At 36.0% G+C, this 22,619-nt stretch overlaps 1 protein-coding gene across 3 annotated transcripts; it reads left to right on the top strand.

The window, feature by feature from the left end:
* The first annotated feature begins 89 nt into the window (after nucleotides 1–89).
* On the top strand, nucleotides 90–22,315 carry PIGF (phosphatidylinositol glycan anchor biosynthesis class F). 3 transcript variants are annotated; one of them, XM_079941266.1, is made up of 7 exons: nucleotides 90–232; nucleotides 2,128–2,376; nucleotides 3,549–3,640; nucleotides 4,885–5,001; nucleotides 7,790–7,898; nucleotides 13,600–13,652; nucleotides 22,156–22,206. In XM_079941266.1, exons 2-6 carry the CDS (start codon nucleotides 2,149–2,151, stop codon nucleotides 13,618–13,620), a joined length of 567 nt encoding a protein of 188 aa, XP_079797392.1. In that variant the 5' UTR covers nucleotides 90–232; nucleotides 2,128–2,148; the 3' UTR covers nucleotides 13,621–13,652; nucleotides 22,156–22,206. The 3 variants fall into 3 exon arrangements, with proteins under 3 accessions (XP_079797392.1, XP_079797393.1, XP_079797391.1); XM_079941267.1 differs by lacking the exon at nucleotides 13,600–13,652 and having other exon boundaries at nucleotides 7,790–7,902; nucleotides 22,156–22,315; XM_079941265.1 differs by lacking the exon at nucleotides 13,600–13,652 and having other exon boundaries at nucleotides 98–232; nucleotides 22,156–22,315.
* Nucleotides 22,316–22,619: the final 304 nt, after the last annotated feature.

A 22,619-nucleotide genomic window follows, 5' to 3' on the forward strand; every position in this document is an offset into this window, starting at 1 on the left:
GCCCTTCCGCCCTCCGCCCCGCCTATCCAACACCTGGAAAGCCGCGGGAGGAATAAACGCGAGTGGGGAGGCGGGGCTGCCTTCTTGGCCCGCCTCTCCACTTCTGCGATTGGCTGTGAGGCCTTGGGCCTCCTCCCCACAGACCTGCGCCTGCGCGAGGCACAGGGTCCGAGTTACACCTGATGGTGGGAGGTAGAAACTCTCCGTTCTCTTCCGCGGGCGGGAGAGTTAGGTAAGCCCAGCCGGAGGCTCGGGGTGCGCGAGCCTCCCGGCGCTGCAAGCCACTTCCGCCAGCTACCCAACTGGCCGGGAATATCTGCCCCCGGCCGGTCCATGCCTGCCGGCCCGCGCCTGCCGGCCCCTCCAGCGCCGCCCTTCCTGCGTGACCCAGGGGCTGCGGTGATGGACTGGCCTCTTTCGGATCCGACATTCTGTGTCTGTCCCTTCTTTTCTCTCGGTCTCCACGCTTGTGCTCTTTGATTATGCTTCTCAATTCGTCCCTCGTTGCCTACACTCCCGTCGGCTGAGGCTTGGGCAGAGTTCGGAGCGACCCAGTTTGGGATGGAGCTGCAGGTTAAGGTCGCTCGATTCCCGCGAAGGCTCCTCCAGGAGCCGCCCAGAAGAACCTTCTCTCCCGCTGCAAGGCTTAAGGACTCGGGCCAGGTCAGACCGTGGAGGCCGGGGCCCTGGCCACCCGAGGAAGCACCTGACGAGAGTCCTCCTGGGCTCGCCAGGGCCCAACACAGGGCTGGTTTCTCAGGAGGGGCAACACTGGACCAACTTTTCATTCGTTCGTTCATTCATTCAGTCATTCAGCAAGCATCCGACTTTGGGTACCATTCACTGTCTTAGGTCCAGATCTGCTTCAGTCAGTTACGATTCTGAGGGTGTCCCAGAAAAATATCTGAAGGTGTGTCTATTGAGAGACTATATTCTGGATTCCCTTCCCAGCCCCTCAGCTGAGGCTAGGACCTGTGAGAAACATTTCCTTTCTCCTTTCTTGCCATGCATTCTTTTCTCGACCCCCTAGTGCGTATCTTTGTATCAAAGAGGCTAGGTTTTGAAATGGCTTTAGCACTTGGGAGCTTGGGACCTTGGAGTGTTTCCTAATCTGTTTTAGCCTGTTTCCTTATCAGTAAAGTGTTTGCCTTGTAAAAATACAGTGTGAATTAAATGAGAGTGTTATTATAAGGCGTGGATTCGCCCCTTTGCCCCAGTGGGCGCTCTGTGTGTGTCTATAAAATATACACATATATATATATTTTTTCCTGGAATATTAACCACAGGGTAACATGTAGACTACTACTTTAATAAAGTCCTTACTTAACATTAGTCAATACTATTTATAAGCTGTTAGGCAATTTGTAAATACATACCTATATAAAATAACGTGTTTATATATATATATATAGAGAGAGAGAGAGAGAGAGAGAGAGAGAGAGAGAGAGAGAGAGGGAGGGAGAGAGAGGGAGAGTGAGAGAGAACGTAAATATTTTTCCACATTCCATTCATGCTCTGCTTTTGGTTGGAATCTGGCATGTGTAACTGACATTGTCATTTTGGTATTTTTGCAGTACTGGGACTCCTTAGTTTAGCATAATGTTCTTTGAAGCTTCTTGGTAACACTGGCCACCATTCCAGTGTGTACCTGGTGTTACTTGGCATTTGTTGGAAAATGTGAACTACTGGGATGTTAGACAAGGGTCCATAATGATAAAAATGCCAACAGTTCAGCCAAATTGTATTATGGGGTTTCTAGAAAGCATAGCTTATATTTCCAACAGGGCAAATCATTAACACATGCTGTTTGTTTTCACCTCTGATTTTGGCAAAAAGAAAAAAACCGAATTGCTTAATTAGTCCTTGCACATGACTGTTTTACAGAAACTAGACACAAATATTTAAGAAATTAGTAAATTTGTCCTTTTTCAGGCTCTGTGAGCTGTTTATACTATATTAGTCTATTAGTTTTTACATATATGCATCTTCCTATATTCTGACACTGTGACATTATTGCCCATAGAAAATTGACTTTGGTTCATGGCTTGTTTTTAGACGTTGGAGCATTTAGGACAATGGAAAAAGTCATTATTGCCTATGCTCTTTTCTTAATTTGTTTTTCATTAGATAGCCACTCAAGAAAACACCATGAAAGATACTGACATCAAGAGACTGCTATATGTCCATCTATTATGCATATTTTCAATTATCCTAAGCATCTTCATTCCATCATTCTTCTTGGAGAACTTCTCAGTACTGGAAACACACTTGACATGGTTGTGCATCTGTTCTGTTTCTGTAACTGCTGTCAATTTAGTATTGTATTTAGTAGTGAAACCAAATGCATCTTCTAAAAGAAGTTCATTATCATACAAGGTAAGACTTATTTCTTGACAACTGATTTTTAGATGTAGGTAATGTTTTTATTACTGGATGAATAAAGTATTAGTCAAGTACTTATTGGGTTATTTACAGTGAATGAAGAAGCTGATTTTTTTTTTTCTAGTCAGTAGCCTATTGCTTGCTGGAAGACTGTCTACAGTGTTTGATAGATTCTTGCCATGTATTAATTGGATATCATAGCATTGTGAACCTATATAGTCATGTTTCATGTCATCATGGAAGATAAATATATCGTCAGTGTAGCAATATATATAAATACAGCAATCACACCTTTAAATCTTATGTTATAAGACATTTCAGTTTATTTTCATTCATCTTTTGCATTTCTGAAAGACAATGGGTTTTTCATAAATTACAAAATAAGCTCTTGTTTCAAGCTTGGCCTTCCTTGACTAGATAGCAGTTGAAGTTTTCAGACATTGGAATCTATTTTCTGGAATATTCACTACAGTGTAACACTTGACTATTATTTAAATTAATAAAGTCCTCACTTAACATTATTCAATACTATGTGTATGTTCTTTATTAGGTAATTTAAAACACATTTACTGCCCTATGATTTAAAACACTCATTGTGTGTTTTATTATTAGATCTTCTTGAGCTCGAACTCAAGTAGGTCCCACACACTGATTTGCAGACATGCAGGTCTTTTTTTATGTGGATCATATAGTAACATGAATATGATTTGGGGAATTATTTAATATTGTGCTTTTCTTTGGTCCAGTTTTCCTAGGAATTTTGTTTTAAAATGAAAAAATATTATTATAATCATTATTTTCTATGAATATTTCGTGTATCATCACACAAGAAGGACTGTGTTTGTGTTTTTTGTATCCTAGCACACTTATTGGTAAATATTTCATAAATACTGATTAACAACATAGTTCAATACTTAGCATAGAAACAAAAACATTTTCTGATTCTGCTGTTGGTTAGGTGAGTGGAACATGGGGATCGATTTTTGTCTTGTGGCTTTTTTACAGTGCTGTGCAAAGAACATGTGATCTGACTTCAGGAGCAGATCCAAAGAATATTCAGCTGTATCACACGTTATAGGGCTAAGTTGTATTTGTAGATAAAATCAAATCATTTGCTGTCCTTTAGTCATTCTCTTGATTCTTTAAGTTATTCATTTCTTTTTTAGGTAACCAGATTTTTGAAATGCTGTATCTACTTTCTTATGTCTTGTTTCGCCTTTCATGTAATTTTTGTTCTATATGGAGCACCACTAATAGAGTAAGTCTGAAATTTTTTACCTTAAGCCAACTATATTTTAAAACAGTCGTTTATTAAACCAAGTGCTAATTCTGTTGGTGATTAGAGAAAAAACATGATGTGTTTAGTCAGTGGATCACAGAAGGATACTGACATCATTGCCCTTGGTAGTGTTATTTTTTTAAAAGACAATGGAATAACTTAATTCATTAAATGCTCCTATTACATAGCCTTTTGTCATGCAATTGCTTAAAGGGGGAGGTAGATGAGAAACTGTCATATACCAATAGGTGTGTGGCTCTTAGAACCTCTAAGGAAACTGACTATAATGATACATATAAATTAGTTATAAATAGTAAATGTGATTCTGAAGTGCTTGAAAAGAGTTTGTTTTCTTAAGAAAAGTCAATAGATTCTTGTATTTAATTACGTAGAAGCTAATGTTTATAGTTTAAAGGTAAAATTTAACTCAACACCTTTTCAAAACTGAACAGTTTTGAATTAGTGAAAGCCAAATTCATTAATATGTCTTATATAATGTTCCATTATAGTTTGGGAAAGTTCAGTTTAGCAGTGATAAATGATCATGTTGAAATGAGTGATGCAATACATACACACACACACACACACACACACAGAGCTATATGTATAGTTTTACATATATATATATATACCTGGTTATATATACACATACTAGATTAACAGGTAATTATATTCTAGAGTGGGGAGGACAAGACCTTTGTAATGGGAAATGATAATTTCTCTGTAATCCATTTTAGAGTAGAATGAATGTCTGGAGCAGTGGTTCTCCAATTGTGGTTCTAAAACCAACAACATCCGCATTTTATCGAAATTCAAATTCTCAGGGCTTAGTCAGAAACAAATTTACCTAGTTCTCCAAGTGGTTCCGATATAAGCTAAATTTGAACCACGAATTGCAGAGAAGTTTCCAGAGACTATTGAGGAAAAAGTTAATGATCTAGAAATGGGTTTTCTTGCAACGGAAAGTCTCAGTATCTATCGTATGGCATTTAACACTTCTGAACTCTATCATCAAAGACAAATATTTGCTAGATTGTTTTTTATAGCTTGCATTTTGGTAGTAACATTTTTTATAGTCATGGTTTTGGTAAGACTCATGTTACCTTTCTAAGTGTAAGAAAATAGTTTTATACTAAATCTATTTAAGTAAAAAAGATTATACATGTGTGTGTATATGCATCTTTAACACTTAAGAAAAAATTAATACAGTGTTTTTTTCCTAGGTTGGCGTTGGAAACATTTTTACTCGCAGTTACTTTGTCCACTTTTACTACTGTACCTTGTTTATGTTTGTTAGGACCAAACTTCAAAGCATGGCTAAGAGTTTTCAGTAGAAATGGGTAAGTTTGAATTTTATATTCTAGTGATGTTTGAAATTTAAAAAAAAATTAATGAAGTACTTTTCTATTCATGGCAGCTTGCTGATTGTTCCTTGAGTGTTTCTCAGCACTGTATGGTTCTCAGTGATGCTGTAAGGGCCCACTGCAGCTGGGGACGGGGGCCAGGGAAGGGTGGCATGCACTTGAGGGAGACCCAAGCAGGCAGAACTATAGGCCTCTCCCTCCACGTTAGCAAGATCAGCTCTGCTTTTTTTTTTTTTTTTTTGTATGGTAGAATTCCACTTAGCTTTTTGCTTGAAAAAAGGTTTCTGTTACCAAAAGAAAACTTTGAAAACCCCTCCTTGGGGATAATTTAATCACTGTGATAAAATTGCTACAGATCAAATTGCTTCTGTACATCTTATAATGTAGAATTGCGGTTCACCATCTAAAAATGTTTATTGGAACAGCTATAGTTTCTTGTTCAGCCTCTTTTGTGGTGAGACATCCGAGTGCAGGTTTCACAGGATTTTTTTTTTTCTTTTTTTGCGGTACGTGGGCCTCTCACTGCTGTGGCCTCTCCCGTTGCGGAGCACAGGCTCCGGACGCGCAGGCTCAGTGGCCATGGCTCACGGGCCCAGCCGCTCCGCGGCATGTGGGATCTTCCCGGACCGGGGCACGAACCCGTGTCCCCTGCATCGGCAGGCGGACTCTCAACCACTGCGCCACCAGGGAAGCCCTTTACAGGATTTTATTCCCTTAGCAGCTGTATGTATTTTCAGCATCGTTAAGTTAAAATTTTCACTTCTTGAAAGGCAGTGAAATCATTTGTATCAGAAATGGTTGAGTTATAACTAAGAAAACTAGAAAGTTATTTGGTGCCCATGATTTTGTCTTGTTTATCACCCAGCAGCAAAGACTTCTTGAGCCCTTAACTCTGTGCTCTGTGTTATGCAAACTCTGTGTGGAGTCTGATGTATTAGCTATGCTTCTCTCCATGAGGATCTTGGACATTCAAGGGGCAAGGATGAGATGAACAAAAACATAAGACTAAGTTTGTGTAACTCGAACAATGAAGTTTTAGGAACTCAGTAGGGTAGGAGACCACTGAAGAATGAGCTGGATGGGGGGATGATCTATGAAGGACTTGGATCAGGAGTAAGAGATTTGGTAAGACTAAGTGGGAAGGGGAGACACCCCGCGCTATGGGATGAATGAAACTATAGAAACTGAAATGAACATGGTATTTTTGTGTGATTTGGAAGAGAACAGCCCAAGTGGAGCAGAGGATGCTTGCTGAGTAGCTAGGCTCCATAAATTACTGACTTTTTCTTTTTGAAATGTTTGTTTGTTCCCCTTCAGAACCATCTTCTAGTGTTCATAAAGTCTCAAGAAAACAAAAGTGTCACATTGAACACTTTTTCCCACATTGTTACCATAGTATCCCAAATGGCATTAATTTCTTTTAGTATTTTAGTTTGACATTTTTAAACAGTGAAAATCAGTTGAAACCTTATTGGTTTGGATTGGTGATTTATCCAGCTTTGAATTCTGTTTCTGATAATAGCATTAATGGTGTACTTGGGGGAGATACTGTCATTTGATTCTATAGTCAGTTCTGCTATAAGATGGCATATGCATTCCTAAAAATCCTTGCATTATGCAAAACTGGGCAATGAGAAACACAGAACTTATGGGAAAAATGGGATGGGGCATAACGCTCAAAAACTTCGTCAGTAACACATTAAAAAATGTAGGAACTTAATAAAAATGGCAGGACAGTTTAATACATGTTAAATGGTTAAGAATTGCGTAAATATTTTAATAAATATGGCACTTTTCCTTGGACAAAACCTGAAATTTGCTTTTGGAAGTAGATGTGGGAAGGGTTGCCTCTTGTAAGTTATTATGAAGGAGGGTTGTTGGAAAGCTAAGGCAGATGTGGAAGGTGTGGCTCATACACGTGAGGGGAACTGAGATAGCTGGGAGATGGCTTTTTAAACGGTATTGAGATATAATTCAAACACCATGTATGCCACCTATATAAAGTGTACAATTCAATAGTTTTTATTATATTCACAGATATGTACAACAATCATTACAGTCAGTTTTAGAATATTTTCATCACCTCAAAAAGAAACTCCATGTCCTTTACCTGCCACTTCCTTATTCCCCCTCCCCTAGCCCTAAGCAACCACTAATCTATTTACTGTCTGTAGATTTGCGTATTTTGGACATTTCATAAAAATGGAATCATATAATATGTGATCTTTTGTGATTGCTTCCTTTGGACAATAGAATACTAGTAAAACTGTTAACAAGGGAAAACACACAGCAAAACTGGATTTATAAAATGGTGCATTTGAGTTTTGTTTTGAAGGATATATACATATATGTGTGTATATATGCAGATGTGCATATATCATTCTAAACAAAATTGTGTGTTTATTTGTGTATGTATAAAATATTTCTGGAAGGATATGTAATAAGCTGGTGATAGCAGTTGTTTCTGGGAAAAGGAATCAGAGTTGATGATAAGGGTGAGAGGAGGACTTAGCTTTCATTGCAGACACTCTTTTGTATTGTTTGATTTTCACTATGTGCATATATTACCTTTCCAGCTGAAAAACACTTATATCTTCTTACCCATTAATTGTTAATGATTCATGGCAAATATTTGTGTCAATTTGCGATGCTTATTTTAAATGAACAACATATATATATGTATAGTGTTAATTTATGCTGTTTGTTTGATTCCCCAGCAGCTAAGATATATACCACCAATAATTTATATATTTGTGTTTTATAGGGTTACATCCATTTGGGAGAATAGTCTCCAGATCACTACAGTTTCTAGTTTTCTAGGAACATGGCTTGGAGCCTTTCCTATTCCACTCGATTGGGGAAGACCATGGCAGGTTGGTTTCAACTCTTTAAAGCAACAAAGCAGATGTTTGTACAGTGATGGTAAAACTGATGAAGCTAACGAGTATGTTTATTTAAATTGTTTTATTGGTTAGTTAAGTAGGGATGCCAGTTCCCTCTGTCACTGTAATCTGGGTGATTTATTAGGGCCTGTCTCAGTGCCACAGGCATCCAGATCAGCCTGTTTCTATCTTCTAACACTATTTTTTTCTACATGTATAGGTGAATAAACAAGCTTCGTTTGAGAATATGTATAGGAGTTTAATAGCCTAGAAGTTTCAGGAATTCCCTATTTTTAACTTTGATATACATTGCCTTTGTAGTCTTAGATTCATATTTTCTTAGCTTGATTGATAGCCAAACTGAACGTTGATTTTGAGATTTTTTTTCTTAAAGCATATAGCAAAGTAGGTTTTGAAATAGGGGCTTGTGGTATTAGAGGAAGCTCATAAACATCAGGTTTTTTGTTTTCTATGACAATAGGATATAGCTAATAAGCTATGGGAAATACTATAAGTGTTCTTTTTATCACCATTTTACAGATGAGGAAACTGATACCTAGAGGACATGTAATATTCCAAGGTCACTGAGCTAGTGATGGATACATCTTTGTTGTAATTTTTAATGGCTTCATAGTAAACCTTTATATAGTTATTCTAAAATTTTCCAAAGGCCCTTGAGGGATCTGAATTATATGTCTTGCACTTAACTGCCTACTTTTTAAGTCCATTCTTTGTGCTTTCTATTAGATGTTGTGTCTCCTAGACAAATGAGTTGTTCTTTTACATTCAGTAAATGTGGTAGGTTTGCCCTTCTCTACTATATGTTATGGAAATCCCTGGAGGTTTGGGGTGTGTGGTGTCACTGATACCCTTCCCAAGGTTATAATATTAATAAAGGTTTCCTTTATATTTTCTTGGCCATCTCAGTGACCACTGGGAAATGGGGATTCATTTGTACTCAAGTTACAATCTTATGGAACTTAATTTCATTCAATAGTGTCAGTGATTTCTAAATTGGAGGACAATCAAAATCATTGAAAAGTATACACAGGAAATTGTATTTTAATTCCTTACTTTCAGATGTATGCAATTAAATCTAAATACAAAGTATCGATATATAAAGCACCATTGGCCCTCAGCTTATGAGTTGGTAAGGTACTATGTAATTAGCATGTTAGTTTGCGTATAGATGGAATATTTTGGAGTGTAAAAGTTTGATATGTTACACTTGTATAAATCTTCTCTTTATAAGACTATGCAGAAATAGATGTTGAATTATGGGGAGTAGATGCCCTCTGTACAATCTGGGTTTAGGTTTCCGTAGAAAATATATTTTTTGGTTATTTACAATTCAGTTATCTATTTTCGATTGTTTGGGCTTTTAGCTACTGACTCTCATTTTTCTACCTCAGTTCTTGTTTACAATAAGAGGTGAACCGGATCCAAATTAATGATATCAGACTTTTAAAATTAATACAAAGTTTCTATTTGAATTATTGACTTTAAAAAAGGTTTTCTAACTAGCTAATTTAATATGTAACAAATGTTGGTCTTCATTAAGAATGTTTCATTTGACTGGAATATTACTGGTTGTTTAATCATCTTTACTGTTGAGTTGTTTTTAAAGTATTCCAACTTAATGACCCACTTATTCACTATCATCTTTTAAAATTATGATAGATACTGTTGGTGAAATAATAGAATTGATGTATAATTAATCTTTTATTCATATAATAATCACCTGCCCCTTTCCCTTTTAGCAATGATTTACTGATAAACTAGAGAAATGTTGAGGCATCTTTTTTGTTCACTTTTTATTTTCAGTGAACAAGTTTTTTGTTCTGTTTTGGTTTTTTTCTTCATAAACCTCACTACAGAATAAGTACTCCGTGTGGCTCATGGTGCTGACAGAATCTGCCAGAGAAACAATAAACCAAATGAAAGATCATGGCGTCACCTCAGAATGGAGATTTTTCTAGAGTAAAATTTCACGAGAAGATAACTATATATACTTCATTATCTAAACTGTAATATTATAGTATTAGGAAGAGAGGTTAGTTCTCTATTCCATGCAGCCCAGTAAAGATTTGATATGTTTGTGGTAAAGCAAGCTTTTCTGGATTGGGATCTGGTTTTACTGATGTTTCAGTCAGAGAAACAAGGGTATCTGGTTAAGCAATTATACTTTCTTTAAAAACACATACCATCCACCTCACAAAAACTTTTGCATGTTTAGTTCCATTTTTTCTACTTTGAATTCAAATCTGACTTCGTATAAAATTTCCAGAGGCCAAACATAAGATTATAATGAAGTGAGTTCTGTACTGAGCAATTTCAAGAATATTTATATTTTTTAAATTGTTTCATCATTAAATGACTAGAAAGGCCCATTGAAAATATATAACCTCAATGAAAAATGTTTTTCACTTACTAATAGGAATTTTAAATAATTTTAAGTAATGACAAATGACGAAAGATACCTTTATAGTATCTTTATAGTTGGAGGAAGCCTTCCCTTTCTAGGAGGCAGCAAGAGAATTGGGTGAAAGAGAATGTGGTCGGTGGCTGCCCACTATGTTGTTGGTCATCTTTATTGTTTTCTTTAAAAATAATTGAAAGTCATCTTGCTTCTCTTCCTTGCCTTAATTATTACATTATAAACATTTGAATTGCCCATAACCCAGACAGCCTTCTTCAGCCCCAGAGAAAGCTTCTAGCTATAGTTACTGACAAAATGAATATTTTGACCATGGAAGATCTTTGTACATTATAATTTGATGCATTATCTGCTGTAAAAATAGCTAATCAGTAAATATTTGTTGAGTTCTTACTGTGTACAAAATACATATTCTGTGTAAGTTATAACAGATACTTAAATATTACCAGGACTGGAATTTAATTGTGTGGTAATGATAATTTAGATTCATATTGTGATTTAGATTCAGATTTAATATGCTCTAAATATTTTGCAGAATAGATGGTTATGAGCTTTTCATCTGGAAAATGTCTTAATTATCAAAAGTCGGCTAGTATTTCATGTTATTAAAAAAATTAACGGGAGGTTGGGAATTGTTGTTGGTTATTCTGAGCAAAGGAAATTTACCATGAAGTTTTTAAACCCACATGTTTTATTAATAGGTAGACAGATAACAGGATGATTAAGAGCTCTGGCATCAGATTATTGAGTTCAAATCCTGGCTCTGCCACTTGCTAGTGAGGATTAAATAATATAATCCTTCTAAAGTACTTAGTTCAGAACCTGACACATAGTTACTGCTTAATTACTTTTATAGGCATTTATGACCTATAAAAGGAGTAGGTTAATGACTGTTTTTTTTAGCATTACCAAAAAACCCTGCAAATCCCATTATTTGAGTTCTCCAAGTGTTAGAGCATGTTAACTGTCTCAGTTTATTGTATTCATGCTGCCCGATAATCCTTAAATTGGTAGGGTGGATTGTTAAATCATCTTTTTGTTTCCCTGGTATTTAGGTATTTAGGGTATTTGGATTTCATGTAATTTTCAATTCTGTCTGACATTTCGGATGGCAATAGAAAGAAAACGTCGTATCTGTCTGTGTATGTACCAGGCATGGGCTTGGCACTGTCACACAGGCAACTTAATCCTGGTAACCCTAGTGCAAGGTAGAGTTCAGTCCCACTTCTACACAAAAGAAAGCCAAGTGTGAGGAGAGGAGTACACATCTTGTTCAGCATTTCTTGGCTGATTAGAGGAAGACTCAGGATCCAGCGCCCCAAGACACCATGATTCTCTTTATCCCTGGAGACTCTGAAACATAGCTTTTCTTTTTAAAAAATGGCCGTAGCTTAGATTTTTGGGGGAAAAGGTTGAGTAGTTATTATATTGCGTTTCTTTCTTCACATGACAATTTCATTTAAGTGCCGTGACCACTCTGGTAGTGTTTGTATTTTAGACCATAAAATTTAATGTATTTGTAGGAGAGTATTTGAAGCTAAGATGTGAAGCTTTTGTACCTAGAAAACCAACAAATATCTTTAAACTCTGGACTTCCATGCTACTGTCTCCAAAATGGAATTGACCCAGAGAATCAAATCTCTTCTGAGCATATTTATTTCTTATAAAGTTAAAAAGCAAAATGGATTGAGATTGTCTTGAAAACAATTTTAAGTTGTTTAAAAATATTTGTACTTGTTCCCATCAGATACCAGATAAATGAGGCATTGTTATATTTAAAAACTTTTTTGTTTTCTCTGGTTTTATCAGGTTAAAACATTAATATCTGTGAAACATATATATTCATTTTTAAAAGTCACAGATCCCACAGATAATACTTTCATAAATTGAAGCTGGAGATCATAAGGATAATTAAATGAATCACTGCAAATAATGACAGAGTGAGGGATAAAGCTAAGATTATGGATTTAATTATTGAAGGGTGCATATTTTAGGTTAATTGGTGTTTCTGATGCTAAAGGTGTTATACAGTATTTTAGACAGACCAAAATAAAATATTAATGTATATGAAATATGAGTTACATATTTCGAGCATGGAAAAAAAACTATAATGCGTAACTGATAGAAAATGGTTTTGGATTTAAAAGTGGGTTCACTGTTGGGCAGTGAAGTTGAAAATGATCTGCTAGCAGAACTTTCATGTGAGGGAGAAGAGTGCTGGCTAAGGTAACTCATTTGCATGGTCCTGCCAAGGACCATTTATCGTCACTTTGACAAGAAGTTCCAGCCTGGAGACTGTGGACCTCTCCACAAATAGCTCTTCCTAAATCTGTGTTCTTAGTCACAGGAGAGTGGTGTGGTATACATGGCACAGGGAAGAGTTACAACTAGAGAGATGTATCCAGATGAGTAGATTCATCTGTACATGTATTCCTACATCAGACAATAGCATTTGCTTTAAGGACATCTGGAAAAACACATCACTTAAAACCAAATTCAGAGGAAAATACAAATAATCATTTAAAACCAGTAGAATTTTGAAAGTAGGTTTTTAAAAATGAATTCTATCAGTCATGCAAATGTAAATTTGTGGTAAGCATGATAAACAAAACATATTAAAAAGTAGTTTGAAATTTAAAACTGCCTGGGTTTTATCTCCCTTTTTTATCTGAAAGAGCCAGTAATCCTAATGGTTGTGAGTTGTTCTAAGTGTTTCTAGGTTTTCTGATCTGCAGATAGGTCAGTTTTCCCATGATATCTATCATAGTACATACCTCTCCAAAAATTATATTGAAACATATTTTTTAAAGTTTGTGTTATTAAAATTTATCTAAAAAATTAAATAATCTTAGTTTGCCCCTTAACTGCTTGGTTTATAGTAGGGGCTCTCAATAAATAGTTTTGAATATACAGAGCCATTCAAATGGAGACTCTTAAAAATGATAGAAATGCCTACCAGTGGTTGGTTTAAAATCAGTTTCTGTACTTATACTTCTTAAAAGTTATGAAAAACAGCAGCTAGGAGCAAGAATCACCCGTCTATTTCAGTGGTAAGGCTACATATGGTTAATATAATGCCATATGCTATATAGCTCTTGAGAGTTTTCTCTCGTAAGCTTTATGCTCCCCAGACATTTCATGGGAAGAAAAGCAAGTACTAAAGATGCTTATATTACAAGGGCAAGGGAATAGTTCCTGCAGCACAATATAACATTGCTCATAAACTATTAATATTTTATTTGTTCTAAACTGCAGGCTCTAATTATCACCTATTAGAATACCTAAGAAGTACTTCCATTAGTGATCATGTAAGTTTAATTTTTTCAAGTTAAAATATGTAATATACGGAATGATACTGATGCATGGTACTTTACAGCTTTCATGACAGATTTTTAAGTATTACTTCATTTAATACAAGAGTCCCATGTTTTAAGTACAGGAGGTATTATTATCCCTGTTTTGCAGTTGGGAAACTGAGGCTCAGGTGTTAAGTGACCTGGCAAAGGTCATATGGCCAGTTAAGTGGCTGACCTGGCCCTGCATCTCAGATCATTCTCACTCCAATGTCGCATGCCATTTCCTAGAAAAGCAAAGTAAAGCTCCCAAGTAAAATATAAAGTATTTTTAAAAGCAGCCTAATGTTTTTATATAATTAGCTTTTTAAACTTTTTGTTGAATATTTTAAACTAATTTCAAAAAAAGTCACCATTATCCAATCCCAAATACCTGATGAAACCTGCAGCAGCTTATAAACTGCCATAGTCAGTGATATACGAAACTAGCTGTTTTATGGAGTAAAAATGTAATCTATTTGCACTTGATATATTGTGCATATTATAATTAAAATGTATTTAAACTGTTTACTCTCAATCCACACAAATGCCATCTACGTCATTAAAATTGATCCGTAAAATTCTGAAACCAAAAAGTGGAAAGGTCATTGTATTTCTTTGGCCAACTAGAACAGTTAATAAAAATACTTATTAGGGTAGAGTGATGAAGAGTACAGGGATTTTTTTTTTTTATTGTAGTGTAGTTGATTCACAATGTTGTGTTAGTTTCTGGTGTACAGCAAAGTGATTCAGTTATATATATGTATCATATTCTTTTTCATTATGGTTTATTACAGGATATTGAATATAGTTCCAAGTGTAGGGATTCTTAACCAGGAGTCCATATATGGGCTTCAAGTCTGTGAACCCTTGAAATTATATGGATGTGTGTATATACACATCCAACTACCATCTAATGGAATTCATGCTTCCTTCTCGTCAAACATGATCCATATATATGTAGATGTAATTTTTTAAAAATACTTTTAAGGTACTTAAAATTTGGGCAGGATTTTAAAAATAGCTTTAGAGATGGTATATTTGAGGAATGATGGTATTCTAGATTATAATGACAACTTATTTCATATGTGCCTATTAAAAATATGAACTAAAAGATTATTATCAATTATAACTCACATTAATTGGTCACTTGTACTATGTGCCAGATACTGTTATAGGTATGGTTATAAGTATCACACATCACATTGTCTCATTTGATCATTACAATAACCCTATGAGGTGAGTTTTACAGTGATCCTTATTTTGTAGATGAGAAACCAAGGCACAGAAAGGTTAGGTGACTTGCCCAGGGTCACATTTTGGTAAACTTTTTTTTTTTTTAACATTTTTATTGGAGTATAATTGCTTTACAATGGTGTGTTAATTTCTGCTGTATAACAAAGTGAATCAGCTATATGTACACATATATCCCCATATCCCTTCCCTCTTGTGTCTCCTTCCCACCTTCCCTATCCCACCCTTCTAGGTGGTCACAAAGCACCGAGCTGATCTCCCTGTGTGATGCGGCTGCTTCCGACTAGCTATCTATTTTACATTTGGTAGTGTATATATGTCAATGCTCTCACTTCATCCCAGCTTTTACCCTTCCCCCTCCGTGTTCTTAAGTCCATTCTCTACTTCTGCATCTTTATTCCTGTCCTGCCCCTAGGTTCATCAGAACCTTTTCTTTTTAGATTCCATATATATGTGTTAGCATACGGTATTTGTTTTTCTCTTTCTGACTTACTTCACTCTGTATGACACACTCTAGGTCCATCTACCTCACTACAAATAACTCAATTTTGTTTCTTTTTTATGGCTGAGTAATATTCCATTGTATAAATGTGTCACATCTTCTTTATCCATTCATCTGTCAATGGACACTTAGGTTGCTTCCATGTCCTGGCTATTGTAAATAGTGCTGCAATGAACACTGTGGTACATGACCCTTTTTGGGTTTGTTTTTTTTTAAACAATTCTAACCATTTACTGCTTAAACAGGAAAAGTTTTTTTTTGTTGTTGTTGTTTGTTTTTTTGCAGTACGCAGGCCTCTCACTGTTGTGGCCTCTCCCGTTGTGGAGCACAGGCTCCGGACGCGCCAGGCTCAGTGGCCATGGTTCACGGGCCTAGCCACTCTGTGGCATTTGGGGTCTTCCCGGACCGGGGCACAAACCCCGTGTCCCCTGCATCGGCAAGTGGACTCTCAACCACTGTGCCACTAGGGAAGTCCCCAGGAAAAGTTTTTTAAAAAGAAAAACACCAAAAATGTATCTGTTAAAAGAGTGTCATTGTCTCATACAGTCCCACCCTCTTCTTGAAATTGCAACACAACCTCTAGATTTCACAAAAAGAGAAATCCAAAATGTGGTATCTTCATAAAGAAATGGCACACAGATCTGTATGTTTAACCTAGTGCCTTCAATAATTTCTTTGTCTGGGTCAGTATTGGTTCCTGCAGAATTGGAATGCTGTCTGGAATAATGACTGTGGGTCATCTCTCCATTTATAAGTTCAATCATACGATACACTTGCTTTTTGAATAACTAGCAAAGAAGAAATTAACAATGAAATCCAGTATTTGCTGGATCTGAGGGGATGACTCTTTTTGAATTATGGTTTTCTCAGGGTATATGCCCAGTAGTGGGATTACTGGGTCATATGGTAGTTCTATTTTCAACCCATAGTGGCTGTTATCAATTTACATTCCCACCAATACTGCAAGAGGGTTCTCTTTTCTCCACACCCTCTCCAGCATTTATTGTTTGTACATTTTTTGATGATGGCCACTCTGACTGGTGTGAGGTGATACCTCATTGTAGTTTTGATTTGCATTTCTCTCATGATTAGTGATGTTGAGCATCCTTTCATGTTTGTTGGCAATCTGTATATCTTCTTTGGAGAAATGTCTGTTTAGGTCTTCTGCCCGTTTTTGGATTGGGTTGTTTGTTTTTTTGATATTGAGCTGCATGAGCTGCATGTATATTTTGGAGATTAATCCTTTGTCCGTTGCTTCGTTTGCAAATATTTTCTCACATTCTGAGGGTTGGCTTTTCGTCTTGTTTATGGTTTCCTTTGCTGTGCAAAAGCTTTTAAGTTTCATTAGGTCCCATTTTTTTTTGTTTTTATTTCCATTTTTCTAGGAGGTGGGTCAAAAAGGATCTTGCCGTGATTTATGTCATAGAGTGTTCTGCCTATGTTCCCCTCTAAGAGTTTTATAGTGTCTGGCCTTACATTTAGGTCTTTAATCCATTTTGAGTTTATTCTTGTATACAGTGTTAGGGAGTGTTCTATTTCATTCTTTTACATGTAGCTGTCCAGTTTTCCCAGCACCACTTATTGAAGAGACTGTCTTTTCTCCACTGTATATTCTTGCCTCCTTTATCAAAGATAAGGTGACCATATGTGCGTGGGTTTATCTCTGGGCTTTCTTCCTGTTCCATTGATCTTAACTTTTTTTTTTAATTGAAGTAAAGTTGATTTACAATGTTGTGTTAGTTTCAGGTGTTCAGCAAAGTGATTCAGAATATATATATATTCTCTTTTAGATTCTTTTCCATTATAGGTTATCGTAAGATACTAAATATAGTTCCCTGTGCTATATAGTAGATCCCTGTTGTCTGTTTTATATATGGTAGTGTGTATATGTTAATCCCAAACTCCTAATTTATCCCTTTCCCCCTTTCCCCTTTGGTAACCGTAAGTTTGTTTTCTATGTCTGTGAGACCATTTCTGTTTTGTAAAGAAGTTCCTTTGCGTCATGTTGTATCCTAGGTTCCATCCAGATTAATTTCCCAGGGTCAGATATTTAACAAATGGCAGAGCTGAGACTCAAATCCAGTCTAATACAAAAATGAGAGTTTTTTCTTTTTTTAAAATTTATTTATTTTTGGCTGCATTGGGTCTTCGTTGCCACTCCGGGGCTTTCTCTAGTTGAGGTGAGTGGGGGCTACTCTTCGTTGTGGTGCGCAGGCTTTTCATCGTGGTGGCTTCTCTTGTTGCAGAGCACAGGCTCTAGGGCACGCGGGCTTCAGTAGTTGTGGCACACAGGCTCAGTAGTTGTGGCTCATGGGCTCTAGAGCACAGGCTCAGTAGCTGGGGCACATGGGCTTAGTTGCTCTGCGGCATGTGGGATCTTCCCAGACCAGGGCTCGAACCCTTGTCTCCTGCATTGGCAGGCGGATTCTTAACCCCTGAGCCACCAGGGAAGTCCCAAAAATCAGTGTTCTTAATCACTATTCTGTACTACTCACAACATGCTCTGAAATATATCAAACTCTTTATATTGGTACATTTTCCTTTCCTAAAAAGTAAGCAGAGTTTTATAGTAATGCCTGATCAGAAGAAACCAGTGTGGTCTTCAGGTAGAAATAAGCTTATATAATTTTGAAATGTCTTTCAACCAGCAATAATATTGATTTTTTAACAGAAAAAAAGTTATATCTGTATTATTTAAGATGTTTTTTAAAGCTTATTAGGGTGAAATTGTTTTATTTCTAAGAGAAAAATAACTTATTGGTAGTACGTGTACCAAGACCCTATGTATCAGGCCTTTGTTAATGCTGATTATTTTAAGAGAACACTGACCTTTTTTTAAGTGCTGAAACATATAAGGAATCATTCGATTTAGAAAAAGGATAATAGTAGTACTCTAAGCAAGATACTTTCTTCACATGATGCAGCTACTCATTTTTTTAGTTTTTCTTTGACAGTAACTGTAATAATTTTACCCAGTTGCATTATCTTTTGTCCATATTATCTTTTGTTATGCAAGAGGAATTTTTTCTTTTGTTTAGTGATGTAAAAAAATTTAAATTTATAAAGAACTGGATAAAAAGAAGATGGTCGTTTGGTGGTAATCACTTGTGACTTCCTTTACATGAATGTCTTTGAGTTTTCTATTTTCCTTAAACAAAACAAGATATATATAGAGAGCCATCTCAGATTATCATAATTTGGAGAAATGTTTATAGCAACGCAGTTGAATTGTCTCTTCAATAGATGATACGGTGTGTTTTTTTAATTCTATTTGTGGCATGAGGAACGTTAAATAGAAACATCTCCGTATGTGAGACAGTAGTTTTAAATGGAAAACTTCAAGATCTAATTATGAAAATATGTGATTAAGCTACGATTGTTTGACAAGTCAAAATGAATTGTTGCCATAGGATAGTTTTAATTTTTTTAAAGCAATATTAAGGTTAGCAGGAAATTGCTTGAGGAAAGGTTGTTCGTTGGCAACCTTCCCCAACTCCCTTCAACAGCTCCTTTTGCCATTCCCTATTAAGGAAAGTTGCCCTTATATAAAGAGAAATTCTCTTTTAAAAAATGACTATGTTACAGTTAAGGACTACTTATTTCAGAAAAAATCAAGCAGGAAAGCCTGCTCCATCACTAGCAAACAGTCTCCAAAGCCAGTCCAACATTTTAATTTGCTGATGGCATGGATTCCTTGACATGTTGAATAGCAGGTGTTCCAAGCCTTAACCCCTCTTAAGGCAAAACTTTCTAACTAATATTTACTTCATTTTTGGCATTCCACTGGAGATGAAGTATAGCAGCTGTTTAAAGAATGTGTGTGTAAATGTGTATATATGTGTTCGGAAACAAAGAGCCACACTGAAATTACAAAGTGATTAAAATAGAATTTAGAAACCCAAATTGGAATTTGGCTGAATTCATGAGGGAGTACGATTCTCCCTGCACTTTGACAATGCACCCTTTACCAAGGTGCAGATGCTCACAGTTGGCCGATGATGCATAGATCCACCACATGAGAAACAGAGGAAAGAATATTATCCCAGATGTTTACATAGTGTTAAATAAAAACTACTAAGGTAAGAAGGTCAGTGCTTTACATAGATAGTAAACTATGCATATTATTTTATTTGTGACCCCCCATGTGTGAAGATGGGACACTATTAAAGCAACAATCACTTAAAAAGCAACAACCAACAAACCAGTATTTAATGTGGTACTTAAAATTAATAATTAAAACCAAATGGAAGCAATGCCTAAAGTAACTAAGATAATTCACAATAAAAACCATTAGTGCAGGCTCTACTTATTGTAAATGTGATAATTCAACATAGGCTAACCTAAAATGTACCTTTAGAGATAGAATAAGGATATAAGCAAAATATTAAATAAGATTTCAGGAAGCCCCTAAAATTATTTTTAAGAACTTCAGAACTGATTATATGCAAAAAAATATTAACTATAAGTTTAAGTTCATTCATACATGACCTTATTTGAAGCAGTGTATTTTCATTCACTAGCAAAATTCATGTCAGTAAGATATTTTTGAAGTATTTTATTTTCCAGAGAATTCACTACTTTGAACTAGTTGTTCCAGTGATTAGCCTGAATTTCAATGGAAACCTAAGTCTTAACTGAAGACATGCTTCTGAAAATAAGGCAACTTTTCTACAATCTGTTTATGAACAGAAAAAAAAAATCTTTGGTTTTAGTTAAACTAGCAGGAAGGATTTTGCAAAAAAGAAATACTAAAGAACCAAAGCAACGAAAAGGCTCTTAATAAGCAATGGGAAACTCCAAACCCCATCAAGGTCAATAGAGTACCTAAGGCACCTCAGGTTCAGATGATACAATCATCTTTGCTTAGAGTTCTAATCATCTATATACAGGATTTCTACCATCTTAAGAACATGAAGCCGAAAAGGTAATGTCCAACAATGATTATTGTAAGAAAGAAGAAAATCCTAAGAGTTGATAAATGGGAGAGATTAGAGATCGTCTCCTCTACGTCCCAGATGAGGAAAATGAGGCCCAGTCAAGAAACAGAGGTGACACCAGAGTCCTAGTCCATTTCTCTTAGGGCAGGACAAATTCTAGATTTTAACTTTATTGGCTAGGAAACCAAGTGTGAAGAGTTTCAGAGATGTGAATTTGAGGAAGAAAAAAAAAAAATTCCCATCAAATCCCCAAAGGCAAGTTGGAAATAAATGTATAATACTTTACTGTCTTAATTCCTTTATACCATGTGTTGGACAACTTAGCTCATATACTAATTGAGTTATACAGTTCTTTTCAATTCTATCTAAAAATAGCAGACCAAAATTAAATGAGAAAGTTACATCAGATTCCATTTGAGCATACATAAGGCCATGGTACTTAATGCGAACCACCACTTCTTGGGAGAAAGAAGACATCCACTGTCCAGTTCAGGAGAGAAAGCTCCTGACCAGTTATCCAGTAGACTCTCCGCACGTCAATGGGGAAGATGATGCTTATATTTTTAAAAAAATCTCTACAAAGCTCACACACAAGACAGTACATCCTAGATTTGTGACTGCTATGAGCATTTAAGGCTGTCATTTTCAAGTATCAAAGTTTAGTGTTCCATTACCCAATCTGTGCAATAGACATAGCTATAAGCTCACGTCATGGAAATTAACAGAAGCTCACCAAAGACATAAAGAAATCATAATTTAGGCAACAGCATTTTTAAATGTAGGAAAGGCTGGGAAAAATTTTATGGATTACATTATGCTTCTCTGAACTGCATTAGTTGGTTCACACTGACTGAAACTTTGTCTAACACTATTGTCTGTTGCATGGCATCTGGAATAAGGTAGATCAGCAGCAGACCAAACGAGACAGCTTAATTAGGTAACAGAACTAGTCGTTAAGATGGTTCACCTCTACCACAGTTATACAGTCTGTTTCCCTAGAGAAAGATTAGAAATGGCTCCAGTATACCAAATAAGCTTCATAGATAAACATGAGAAAATTTTTTTAAAGCAGGACCTTTCAAAACCTAGGGACTACCATGCACTGCTCGAGGATGAAATAAGTCAACGTTATTTACTTCTGGCTTGACGTAATATTGTGAAATGTAATATGGCTGGAGAAGATGGGTATTTGGAAGCCAGTATGTCATTTAACTTATACTCTAGGTGTGTACATAAGCTGTGGTTCTGTAACTTCTACTGTGGTTCCAATATCTATATCTGAAAGGTGAAATCAGTTTTATTATGAAAGCAGTTGCTTTGTTATAAATTCCATGTAACATGCTTGAATTCTAGGTCTTTTCAACACAATTTAAAGTTTCTTGTGGTTTGGTCAGCATACACCCTTTTCGTTTCATTTGATATACAAGCCAATGTGGAAATTAGAAAAACAAAACTACCAACTAGTTCAGAGAGCTAAATTGAGTCCAGGATTATGGCAAAGTCTGACCCAAAGTTTTAATTTGTAATTTCAGCATGTAACTCATGCAGTTTGGGGAGCATCAAACTAAATCTACAATTGCCAGAAACCTTTGTTACAGTTGAATGCACATTAACTAAAATGTGTACATTTTTAGTGTTCATGATAAATGCAGATATGACCTTATTACACTTTTGGCATTCTTTGAGAAAGCACATTAAGCTTTAATATAGAAATATTTAGGTTACACTTGTGCTCAAGTAATAATAAAACATTTGTTCTTTTCGATCTCATACATTCTCTCCTCAGGAATGGCCCATCTCCTGCACGCTTGGAGCGACCTTTGGCTACGTGGCTGGCCTTGTTACTTCACCACTCTGGATATACTGGAATAGAAAGAAACTTACATACAAGAACAATTAATTGGAGCAAAGGGAGAAGATATTTCTTTGTGCAGATTCCATAAAGACTGTGCAGACATGTATATGGTCTAAGCCAGGCAGTTCCACTTAACAGCACTGTTTTTTATATAGTTACAACATGATGTGATTGTAGCTTTTTAAACTATGAAACCCCTGAGAGATTGTACCTTCTAGTTGAAATAAAGTATTTATAATAGATTGTGGCTTCAGATGCTGTTTGTTGCTTCTTGGACCTTTAAGAAACATTCTTAATCAACTTTATAGAATTCTGAGGACAGGGTTGTTTTTTTTTTTTCCTTTCAAGTTTTAAACTGCTTCATTATTTTTAAGAGGTCTGGGTATAGCTTTAGC

This window comes from Stenella coeruleoalba (assembly GCF_951394435.1).
Source record: "Stenella coeruleoalba genome assembly, chromosome: 13".
Lineage (NCBI taxonomy): Eukaryota > Metazoa > Chordata > Mammalia > Artiodactyla > Delphinidae > Stenella > Stenella coeruleoalba.

Bases quoted from the DNA above. Each gene is read 5' to 3' on its own strand.
- PIGF (XM_079941265.1), top strand. From the start codon at position 2,149: ATGAAAGATACTGACATCAAGAGACTGCTATATGTCCATCTATTATGC. The intron at 3,641-4,884 runs GTAAGTCTGAAA...TTTTTTTCCTAG, and splicing joins TATGGAGCACCACTAATAGA to GTTGGCGTTGGAAACATTTT. The intron at 5,002-7,789 runs GTAAGTTTGAAT...TGTGTTTTATAG, and splicing joins AGAGTTTTCAGTAGAAATGG to GGTTACATCCATTTGGGAGA.